At 40.2% G+C, this 11,335-nt stretch overlaps 1 protein-coding gene across 5 annotated transcripts in view; it reads left to right on the forward strand.

The window, feature by feature from the left end:
* The window catches only part of LOC122671372 (transcription factor MYB3R-1-like), a 28,751-nt gene extending 18,632 nt beyond the window's left edge, over positions 1 to 10,119 (forward strand). For 3 of the 5 annotated variants that reach the window (XM_043868536.1, XM_043868538.1, XM_043868537.1), the window contains 4 exons: positions 225 to 571; positions 8,216 to 8,333; positions 8,964 to 9,203; positions 9,794 to 10,119. In XM_043868536.1, the coding sequence (XP_043724471.1) occupies positions 225 to 571; positions 8,216 to 8,333; positions 8,964 to 9,203; positions 9,794 to 9,928 (840 nt within the window). In that variant the 3' untranslated portion in view covers positions 9,929 to 10,119. Of the gene's footprint in view, positions 1 to 222; positions 572 to 8,215; positions 8,334 to 8,963; positions 9,204 to 9,793 lie in introns of all 5 variants that reach the window. The other 2 variants (XM_043868541.1, XM_043868540.1) reach the window with 2 other exon arrangements.
* The last annotated feature ends 1,216 nt before the right edge of the window (positions 10,120 to 11,335 follow it).

An 11,335-nucleotide genomic window follows, 5' to 3' on the forward strand; every position in this document is an offset into this window, starting at 1 on the left:
TCCTTGACTTGATGAACTCTATAGATCCCTTCATATTTTTAGAAGATTCTGTATTAAGTATGCTTATTGGAAGTAGCAAGTGCTGATCTGTTAATTTCTGTTGGCCATGCTGCTGTTGCCTTTGTTGTTATTGTTTTTCTTCTGTGTTTTTTTTTTACTTTTAAACATTCCTGGTTTTTATTGGTTTCTATTATCTGTTTTGATATTATAAAACTTCTTACCAGGTGCAACAACCTTCTGGAGTTCTTGTTGAACAGAATGTGAATAATATGATGTTATTTTCTCCTGATCAAGATAGATATCCATCAAACAAAGCATCGAGTGCATGTACCAGAACTCCAAGAAATCAAAATTCCAGAAGTGTGGACACTACATCAATCCAAGGTGGCCATTTGGAATCTTCGTCAGGAGATCATTGTCTTCCTATATTTGTCTCTCCTACTGTTCGAGAAAAGAGGCATGAAAAGAATTTAACGCCACTTACATCTGCACAATATGCTCCATCATCAGGTCCACTTGAAGTTGCATCTGAAAATGATGTGAATGGTGTTGATATTGAAAGCTTTAGCATGTAAGACTCATCCCTTTTTTGTCCTCAATTGTGTCGTTGCCTGATTTGTCTTTCATTTTGGTACAACAGCTTATCCCAAAAGCTCAAGTTTTTAGGAAGGATACACAATGATGTATATCAGCACCCCCCCCCCGCATGTGCGGTCCCACACACACTTTTTTGCACGTGACACCAACATGTGCACGTTTTTTAGCGTGAGAGAAATTTTCCATCACTTCATCTCAAATGCTTTTGTAGTATTATGAATCATAACATTTGCTGCAATGAGTGGTTTCATGTTGTTCCATAACCAAATCAGTTAAGTGTCATTCTCCTGCATCCGGGCGTCATAGCTTTTGGAATCTTCAGGTGGAGTTTCTAAAGTTAAAGTTCTGTAACTTTCCTTTTGCATTAATGTTTGTTTAGTACTTTAGCTTTTCTTTTGCATTAACGTAAACAATGTCTGTGCCTATAATAAGTAATTAGAGCACCACTTAATTTTAATAGTTGTGATTTGTACATTAACTGAATCTACCAAGGGTTTAGAATCACCCATTATGTACAGAAAAAAACAACAGCAGAATAGAAGCAGTAACTGGCAGTAACTGTAGAAAACCAGAATCACTACCAGAGTGAACCAGAATCAGGTGAACCAATAAAGCAGAACCTGGTCTTAAACCAGAACAACCGGATTCAGCACCACATAGCAGAACAGAACCAAACCAAAGCTAAATAGAAGAACCAGAACCAGAACCTGATTGCAGGGAAGAACCAGACCCAAATCAGATATTCAGATCAGAACACAACCAAATTCATCACCAAATTACAAATATCAAACCAGAACTGAAAAAAGAACCATATAGCAGAACCAGATCAAAATTGAAGGGAGGAACCATAACCAGATTGCAGGAAATAACCGTATCTGGTATGCTTCAGTAATCGCACTAAACCATTTCTGATTGCTCTGAAATTGAGGTCTATAATCTATTGACCTGTTCTATTAGAAAAAGAATCACACAAAGTATAAACTGATTCTGAAAAAGGAAAGTTTCCTTTTTGGAGAGTCCTACTTGTATAAGAACTTCTAAATAACTGCACCAAAACTGATCTGATGGGTCTTAAATTAAGATCGATCGACTTATCCTATAAGCGGAACCAGTTGTAGGTGCAGTGGGTGCGCGTGTACACCCATGGGGGGGGGGCACCGATCGTAGGGAAAGAGAAGGGAGGGGCAAAACTAATGTATTGTTGTATTTATCTGTTCTTTCTTTTTTGAGTCACCACCTAGATCAAGGTCTAGGGCCCGCAAATGTCTCCCCCTTTCTGAGAAGAGAATTGACTCTAAAAGATAAGGAAAGGTTCAATCCAAACCTCCGGGTAAGTTCAAATTTACGGGCTAGGAAGTTGTTTGGTTAGGCACCCAGCCACGCCTGGCCGATGGCCGGTCTCTTTCTATATAGACCAACTCCTAGACTAATTAGTCCTACAAACTAGTCCTAGATACTAACGTGCATATTAATGTTACTTGAAAGTAAATTGACGTAAGCTAGGTTGCTAGGTTTGAAAGCTGCAAAGTAAGTATGTATGCAATTAATGTAAAGAGATGTACTGGGGGGACATATATATACATAGAAGTGACCCAAACAAAGCGTAAGGTTGCCATCTGCCTACGTACCCTCACTAAGGATCAAATCAAACATAGTTCCGTATGTATGGGGGGAATGAAAGGCAGGGGATGAGGATCATGATATGGTTGTGTTTGTGTGCATGATTATGTGTATATGATGGGTTGGATGATGTATGCATGATTAAGACCGAACCTGGACACTACTTGGTCAGGCTGCCTATGTACCCCTGATAGGGATCATGTCAACCATAGTTCCTATTACATGACTGGGAAAATTCTCAGGGTTTTGACCACCTCAGGGGTCTAGTCATTGGTTTTGAAAGGGTGGGGTCTGACGACACTATTTGATTGTTCATCAGACTCCTATCGGAAATTTGGCAGTCTAACAACGTACCAGCAAGAATATTTTGGATAAAACCGGCATCGTAATGGTGTGCCGAGGTTTCAGGAGTACATATTTATATTATATATATATCATACTGGTATAACATGACAATGACATTTATAGTAACCAACATGACATATTTCATCATGCAGGAAAAAGGGCCTGGGTTAGGGCAAAAACCCTAAATCGGGAGCACAAATGGGCAAAGTAACTATATAGTATTGAACTACATGAAAATGGAGTAAATATGTATAAAAAGGAAGGTGATTTCTACAGAATTCCACTATCCAGCACTTCCATAATAATTTGAGTGAAATTTGGAGCTTCCAGGACACTTCGGGAATTTTTGGGTTTTTCCCCTTTTTTTTTGGGAATTTCTACTCTTACTGGGTTTTTTCTGTGATTTTCCATAGATTTCAGAGCTTCTCCATGGGCTTGGGGCACCAAGGGACTGCCCATGAGAGGAGAGAATAAAGCTCAAAAAATCAGAGCTCTGGGGTTTCTGAGGTGCCTTCAAACAAGGGAGAGAAGCTCCCTATTTATAGGGAAAAGAAAAGAGGATCTAAGGGAGGCCTTGGATCCTCCATGTGAGGGTTGGCCGGTGCCGCCTAATGGCCCTAATCTCTATATGGAAGGCCCAGGGGCTGCCACATGGCATCCTCCCCTTGGTCCAAATTTGGGCCTCAGCCCTGTTAAATGACCTTAGGAGAAGATCAGATTGAAGGAACTTAAAGAGCCAGGGACAGACCTAAAATGACCTTAGGAGAAGTGAGGAAAGACATGCATAGCTTAGGCCTTGTATCAAGTATGACTTGAATAGAGCTGATTGGAGGGCAAGGATCCATGTAGCCGACCCCATTTAGTTGGGATAAGGCATAGCTTTTTATGAGCTCATTTTTTGAGATCCCCCCCCCCCCCCCCCCAATTTAGGCTACTGACTTGTCCCTTTTCTGGAAACTCTCAATTTCTCGGGACCCTATTTCCCTTGTGTAGATATCTCCTGGTCAGACCCTAAAAGCAGGTGGGACATTTGAAGAGCAGGAGGGTATCCGGATAATGGGTTGTAGGGAGGTTGAGGTAGGCTTTTCAAGGAAATGCTACTAGCAGATTCCATGGTTGGGATTCAGTTGGAGGGAATTGGAGGTCAAAGACAACCTCCGTTAATAGGCTTTATGAGATGAAATTCCCTTCTAACCCTCGGGCTTGTTGGAAATGGATCAGATGTATGGAGAGCTCAAGATCTACTATCAAAGCTTAGACATACGGAAGAGAGCTGACTAATTTTTTATTTTTTGGTCGGACAAAATGAAAATGATTTTGAAAATAGATAAGGACGACCGAACCCAATGGTGTATGTGTTAAGTTTCCTACGTACCTTGGATAAGGATCAGGTTAGACGTAGTTCGAACTTGGGAAAATGTAGAAAGAAGGAATGTATCTTCCCTCTTACTGTCTTTCATTTGGCATTTTCCATTTTCCATATCTTCTCTTTCCCATCCTTTTTTTTTTTTTGCTAGAACTCAGTTTTTCTTTGTTATGTTTGGATCCATGTAGCCGATCCCATTAAGTTGGGGTAAGGCTGAGTTTGTTGTTGTTGTTATATCAAACTTTGCAGTATATGTGCTAAGTTGTCTATGTATCCTAGATAGGGATCAGGTCGGATGTAGTTCAAACTTGGGAATTTGATTTGGAAAAAAGAAATTTTTTTTTTTGAAATGGATAAGGGGGACCAAAATCAATTGTATATGTGCTAAGCTGCCTACATACCCTAGATGAGGGTTACTTCGGACTTAGTTTGAACTTGGGATTGTAAGACGTATATTTGATAAAATAATATTGCATTGATAGATACCAATGGAATAAGAACACCGTTTGGAAATACAAAATGAGACTTGGTGAAACAAATGGAGTCTTGACAAAGGGGATCATTAGTGTGACCCTGGTCCTTGGATTCTAATGCAGATGTTGAATGTCTCGAGCTGGTGCTGCCACATTGTCATCACTTAATTCATTGGTGTCTAGAGCCTCATTGTAAATCAGGCACCCAATCTCCTTATCTGTGAAACCAAACTTTGCTAAGGATGATTCCTGCACTAGGCTCTTTTTGCCATCCTTGAGGAAGTCTAGTTTATCCATTCTGTTCCTTGAAGCAATTCCTCGGCCACAATCATAATGTTGACCATCATCCCAAGTCTTTCCATTGCAGTTATCCTTGCACAAGATACACAGACCAATAACCTTTCTACCCTTCTCTTTCTAGCACGGAAACTTGCACCACAGAAGGGGGGAGCTTGCCTTGCCTTCATTTCCTTTGCCAACATTCTTTTCAGGAGATTGTAGACATTGACAAGAATCTAAAGGGGAAGATTGAGTTTCCTTGTGAGACTGACCTCATTTCTTAGAACTGCCTTTGGGTTCGAGCGTGGTATTAGAATCGGTTTGATGAGTGAAATGGGATCTGTTTTTGGGAAGTTTCCTTGATCATGGCCATAGACTGGGTTGATGAAGCTGGTGGAGTATCTGGACAGTAGGTAGGGGGAGATGACCTTGTGGGATCCCGAAAGTTAAGTGGTAGGGGTGCAAACACTTTGGGAAAAGCTTCCCCTAGGGAGACTGTATGGTACGGTAATAAAGGTGAACGGTAAGATGGTATGGGTGAACTTGGATGGTAAGATGGTGAATGATAGGATGGTATGGGTGAACTTGGATGGTAAGATGGTGAATGGTAGAATGGTATGGGTGAACTTGGATGGTAAGGTTGTATGGATACGGTACCCTTGACAAGGCTGTTCTTGGAGTTGGTGGGGGGAGGAGATTGAGGTGGTGAATGCAATGAGGTAAGGTCACCAGTCTGATGCCAGATTACCAGGTTCTCCATGCTTCCTCCTTCAATAAACGTTCTTCGTCATTTGAGAGACATCCTCGAATTCCAATCGTATAATCTCTTTACATTCGACGTCCAAAAGCTGTTCTCGGTCAGCCTTAGTCAGTTTCTGCTTCTTTAAAGGAGGATGTGCTTTCAAAGTGGCCTTAGTAGTTTTAGGAAAAGGACTGAATAGAGTCTATATTCTCATACAATCAGGCACTTTTTCTTTCCTGGGAGTGGGGACGTGACAGACCTAATGGAGGAGGTGGAGTTTGGACCTAAAGAATCTCCCTACAACATGTTGACAATATTGTGTGTAGGAAAGGGATTGGTGATCATATCCGATTATTGTTGTCTATGGATCAATTCAAATTTCCCAGCCTCTAATTGATCCTGAATTGCTTGTCTAAGGGGTATGCAACCATCAGTGGAGTGCCCCTTGTGGGCATGATATTGGCAATAGAGATATAGCTCATACCAATGAGGAAGAGGATTCAGAATCACCTGCGAAGGGACAACACTTATGAGCCCTGCTATGTAACTTGGTGAATACTACACTTAAGGTCATCCCCAGATTCATGGACGCCTGTGTCTCTGAAATTGTTGTGGCTTTGGATCTTGTTGCATCATGATGGGAGTTGAAGGTTGCACTGCCACCTGCCCAGGTGGGGCATCGTAGAATATGAGGTAGTGCCCTTGTGACGAGCTGACCATGTTCACCTCTGAGTTTCGCCCTTTGATATGCCTTGGAGCTCTACTGGCCTCGTGACGGAGGTGGCTCCCACCTGCTCCTTGTGAGGGGTTGGTTGCTTGACTCTTGTGTATCTTGGTATATCTTGTCGTCAATTCTTCTTCCTGTCTCAATGAGAGATTTGATGATCTCAATATTTTGGAAAAATATAAGAGATCTTTATATTTAGATCGAAGATTATTGATGATCATCTTGACCTGTTCCTGTTCAGAATGACGACTCCACATCTTTGTGACCATGCTCCTATATCTCTTGATGAATTTGGGAAAACCTTCTCCTGGATCTTGCCTTAAGGTCTCCAAATCTCTACTGGTTACATTAACCTCCGTATTGTATGAATATTGCTTGGTGAAGGCCTTGGCCTTGTTTACCCAAGTATAGGTTTGGGATGACTTCAACTACATGAGCCATTGTAGGGCCAATCGTGTGAGTGTAAACTGAATGCTTGTTCCATCTGATTGTCGGTAAATTCTTATGTCCTCATCGTATTTACTTATGTCCTTAAGTTTGTCTTGGGATTCCTAGTCCCATCGAACTTAGGCAACGACCACTAAAACTTTCCTAGGATCTTGGCCTCTAGGAAGAAACACAGTCCTTCTAGGCATAGTTGTCATGATGCCTAGGCAAACCAAGGCAGTCGAGGGAGGCAAAAATTAAGACGACACTAGTAAGGCGCCAATTCAGACAAAGCCACGTGAACTCCTTGACAACTACATTCCTTCCAGACATAGTTGTCACGACGCTTAGGTGAACCAAGGCAATCGAGGGGGGCAAAAATTAAGATGACACCAGCAACGCGCCAATCCAGACAAAGCCGCCTACATGCCTTTGACAACTATGCTTCTAGGTCCATTAGTTCATCTTCTATCCCCTTAGTGCTCCAGAATGCATGCTCCAACATTTTGAGCTTCTTTCTCGTCTTCCTCTCAGTTTCTGGTGGTTCCTAAGGGTTATTCATTGTAACATAATCCCCTTCCACCTCAGGTGCTATAACCTATGAGGGGACCTCAGGTGCAACTACGGTGCCCCCAGTGTAACTAGTATAGCTTGTTCATGATCTCCTGATGATGGTGCTACATTGACGTTGGCCAGTGTCCATGTATACTGGAGGAGCTGGGCTAATATCTGCTTCATATCAGTCATATCAATCTGTAACTGCTCCACAATCTGGGAAATCTAGGTATCTCGACGCTCATCTTCTATCGGATCCATGGTAATGGGGATGAAGGGATGCTCTTTTGACTATTGTATTGAGGTATTTGGTTCAGGGGGATTGGAAGGCTATGGAATGATTCTGGTGCTTTGGCTTATTTCGGATAAGTCTGAAGGGAAAGAAGTGGGGCTAATTCTGATCAAACGGTCTGAGTGAAGAGCACAAATCGGCAATGGATGTTTTTCCAGATGCAGAATCGTGCGCTACCAAGCAACCCGAATCCTATCAATAATTGCCCCTTGCCCCAACATCCAACTTCCAACTTCCAACATGAAAATGACGCCTTGGGTAAACATACAGTCAGGGTGTTTTATGCATTCATGTATTCTTATGTATTCAAGCAATGTGTGAAACAATTGACACTGTTGAGGCAAAAGATGTCATTTGTACAATCTTGGATATTAAGGGTGTAATGTTTTGGTGATTACATTCTATTTGTGAATGAAAAAGCTATAATGCTCTTCCTAGTGCTTTATTAAGTATACAAGTGTGTACATCATTTTCCTATCGATAGTTTAGGGACTTTGGTTCACTATATAATGTTAGACACTGAACCAACGAATAAGAGAAAAGAAGAAAAATAACTGGAATTTTTGCATTGGTTTATAGATTCTATGTTGTTGAAGAATCTGCTTCACAGAATAAACTTGCGGAAAAAAAAATGTATGCATATAAGTAAAACCTAACTCATGAAGTATGGTTTCTTCCTGTACTGAATAATGTTCCTGGTAGCACACTAGCCCATGAATGCGCCTCTCTTTTTTCTTATTCTGGTACTCAATTTTTTCTTCCTATATTTCCTAAGTTTGCTTTTTTATTCTAGATTTGGCAACACCCCTTCTATCAAAAGAAGTATTGAGTCTCCCTCTGCATGGAAATCTCCTTGGTTCATGAACGCTTTTCTACCTGGATCAAGAGTTGATACAGACATAACAATTGAGGTATTTAAAAGGTTACTTTTCCTTTATTTCTATTTTTCCATTTACATAATACATGTAGGTCTATAATCATTTTTTCCTTTTGGAGATCTGAGTTTTGTCTCCAGATAGACATTTGGGGGAGGGGGGGGGGGGGTGTTGAACTATTTATTTGCAACTCTAGAGGAACCTCCAAGCTTTATTTTCAAATATAGGCCTTATCTTTGAGAGATCTTATATGACGGCAAACTAATATTGAACTCTCAGTCTTTAATTGTTCTTGTTTGTAGACTAGGATCAACAATAGCATGACCTTTCCAGCTCATAATTCTAAACCTCTACTGCTAAAGAACGTTTGTGGCTTTGAGCACCATGTGCAAATATAGAACTTTTGTTCTCTATTTTCTTTTTCTGTTTTCCATTTGGTTTTTAATTGTCTGTCTGTCTGTCCAGATTTGTGTCTTTTGCGTTTGTGTGCATGTGTTGGTTTTTTCATAGGGGCATGCATGTTTTTTTTGTATGTTCTGTCCTGATTAAATGAGTCAAATGGCATATTTTTAGAGAGCGCACACTCATGTTCAATTTGTTCTTGTTCTTCCCCCTAGCCCCAAATTTTCTTTGTTCCATGTAATGAGTACTAACTACTTCTCACAGGACATTGGATATTTCATGAGCCCTGGAGAGAGAAGTTATGATGCAATTGGGTTGATGAAACAGTTGAGTGAGCATACTGCAGCTGCAGTGGCTGAAGCACAGGAGATTCTGGCATCTGAAAACCCTAAAATATCTTCAAAAGAAAAATGCTCCACTGATCAGAATTCCGTCCAAGAGTATAATCACTTCCCAGATAATGAGCAGCAGGAGAACCAAATTCCTCTGCCTTCTGGTGTTTTGGTATGATATTTTTGTGATTATTAGTTCAGTTTATTTTATTTTACAATAATCTACCCTTTTCCCATTTTTTACTCTTTATCATCTTGCTCCAGTGGAGCTCCAAAGTATGACAAGGGCTCTAAAGTGTGAAAATGCCGATTCTGAAACATTATAGATCCATGAGATGTGATTGTTGCTGCTATTGCATCATTTTCTAATCATGATTGTAGACTACAGCATAATGGAGGCTATCTAACAGCTATCATGAGGTTATGCCTGGTTGTCTGGGGATTGCTAAGTCCCAAGAGTGATCAAAATTTGACAATTTTGGATGGATTCTTCAATGGTTATATTTAACGGAGGCTATCTTTTGGGTGGGAGAGACACTTTTACCAAGATATTCAACTCCAAAAAAAAAAAGGTGGAGTTTTCACACACAAGACAACCAAAATCAGCCGAGTGAATGCTCAAGATTGAGCATTTTATGTGGTAAAGGGAAGGTGTAGGTTCTCATTTTGCTGTACTGTCTTCAGGACCTGTTAGCTTTTGCGATGAGTATTGGAGAATGCTTTTTATATTCGAAGTGTTTATTGGTTTTGCTGCCTTTGCAGAATGAGCGGCGGGTTCTTGATTTCAGTGGATGTGGGACACCTGTGAAGCAAACAGAGAACAGGAAGTCTGGGGGAAATGTGAATGGAGTAAACTTTTCAAGCCCCTCCTCCTACCTGATGAAGGGCTGCAGGTAGGGCAGTTCCTATCGCTAATGCTTGGAGCTTCATTGTTTTGGAATATATATGTATCATAGTATTGCCTTTTTCTTTTCCTTTCTCATTGTTACAAATTTCTGTTTCTGATTTAATTTATTGGTAGAAATTGGTGTAGAGGGCAGCTTATATTTTGTAGTTTATAAATGCATTATTATCCAATGTTTGCCTTATGTAAAGAGCAAATCTTAAGGTTTTTTGGATCAAGATAAAATGGTGGCATTTTATCCAAATGGTAGGCCACCTTTTGGTGATTGAATTTATTGGAGTGGAAAAGCTTAGGAGTAGTTCAATGTTTGATCACTTTTTTTAGGGCTATGTTTGTTTGTTATTCTACACACACAAGTCTTCTCATTGAAAACCTAATTTCTTAGGGACCAGAATTGTTCTTCCTATTTCTTAATAGAGGATCCCTTTCAAATCAATTTTAGTGGTGGATTGTCTGAGTCAAGTACTTTAAAGGTTGCTCCATCGTGGGGTCTCGATAAAACCCTTCAGAGAAAAAAAGGTTCCATTTGGATTGTTTTAAGTACAAGGAATGCCCACCATCACCTCATACCATTGTTTTAGCTCATGGTATTGGATCTCGTATCGATTAGTTCTGAATTCGATGCCGATATGTATTGGTTGTACCATTGTTTTTGTTCATGGTGTTGGATCGGGTATCGATTAGTTCTGAAATTGATGCTGATATGTATGGTTGCATCATTGTTTTTGTTCATGGTATTGGATCGGGTATCGATTAGTTCTGAAATTGATGTCAATATGTATTGGTTGTATTGTTGTTTTTGTTAATGGTATTGGATTGGCTACCGATTAGTTTTGATATCGATGCCGATATGTATTGGTTGTACTGCTCAATATCGGATATTTTTGTTCTCAAAGATATTAATATTATTTTTTTTACTATTTTACCCTCCGTTTGTACCATTACACCGATTTGATATTGGCCACGCATAAGTATCTATAGCAGACCTCGGATAGAGCCTATTGGAGGGCAAGGGTTCATGTAGCAGACCCCATTTAACTGAGATTCTCCTGACTTTGTGGGATGTCCTTCTTTCCCTTTACTCTCATCTTTCATCTTGTATCCTTTTTTGTTTTTTCTAGTTTTTATTCGTCATTTTCTACTTTTTCATTTCTATCTCTTGTCCCATCCCTCCGTTCTCCATTTCTCCATTTCTCCATTTCCTCTTTTTCTGTGTAGACTTCATCTCTTTTTCCATCCCTCCTTTCCCCTTCTCTCCATTACCCCATTTTTGTTTTCACTGTTTTGTTTTGTTGGATACATGTCGTCGGTCCCATTAAGTTGGGATAAGGTTGAGTTTGTTGTTGTTGCAAGTATAAGTATCTGTCAGTTATCTTAACTGATACCGATACATATTCCTA

The sequence above is a fragment of the Telopea speciosissima genome, chromosome 8, assembly GCF_018873765.1.
Source record: "Telopea speciosissima isolate NSW1024214 ecotype Mountain lineage chromosome 8, Tspe_v1, whole genome shotgun sequence".
NCBI classification, from domain to species: Eukaryota; Viridiplantae; Streptophyta; class Magnoliopsida; order Proteales; family Proteaceae; genus Telopea; species Telopea speciosissima.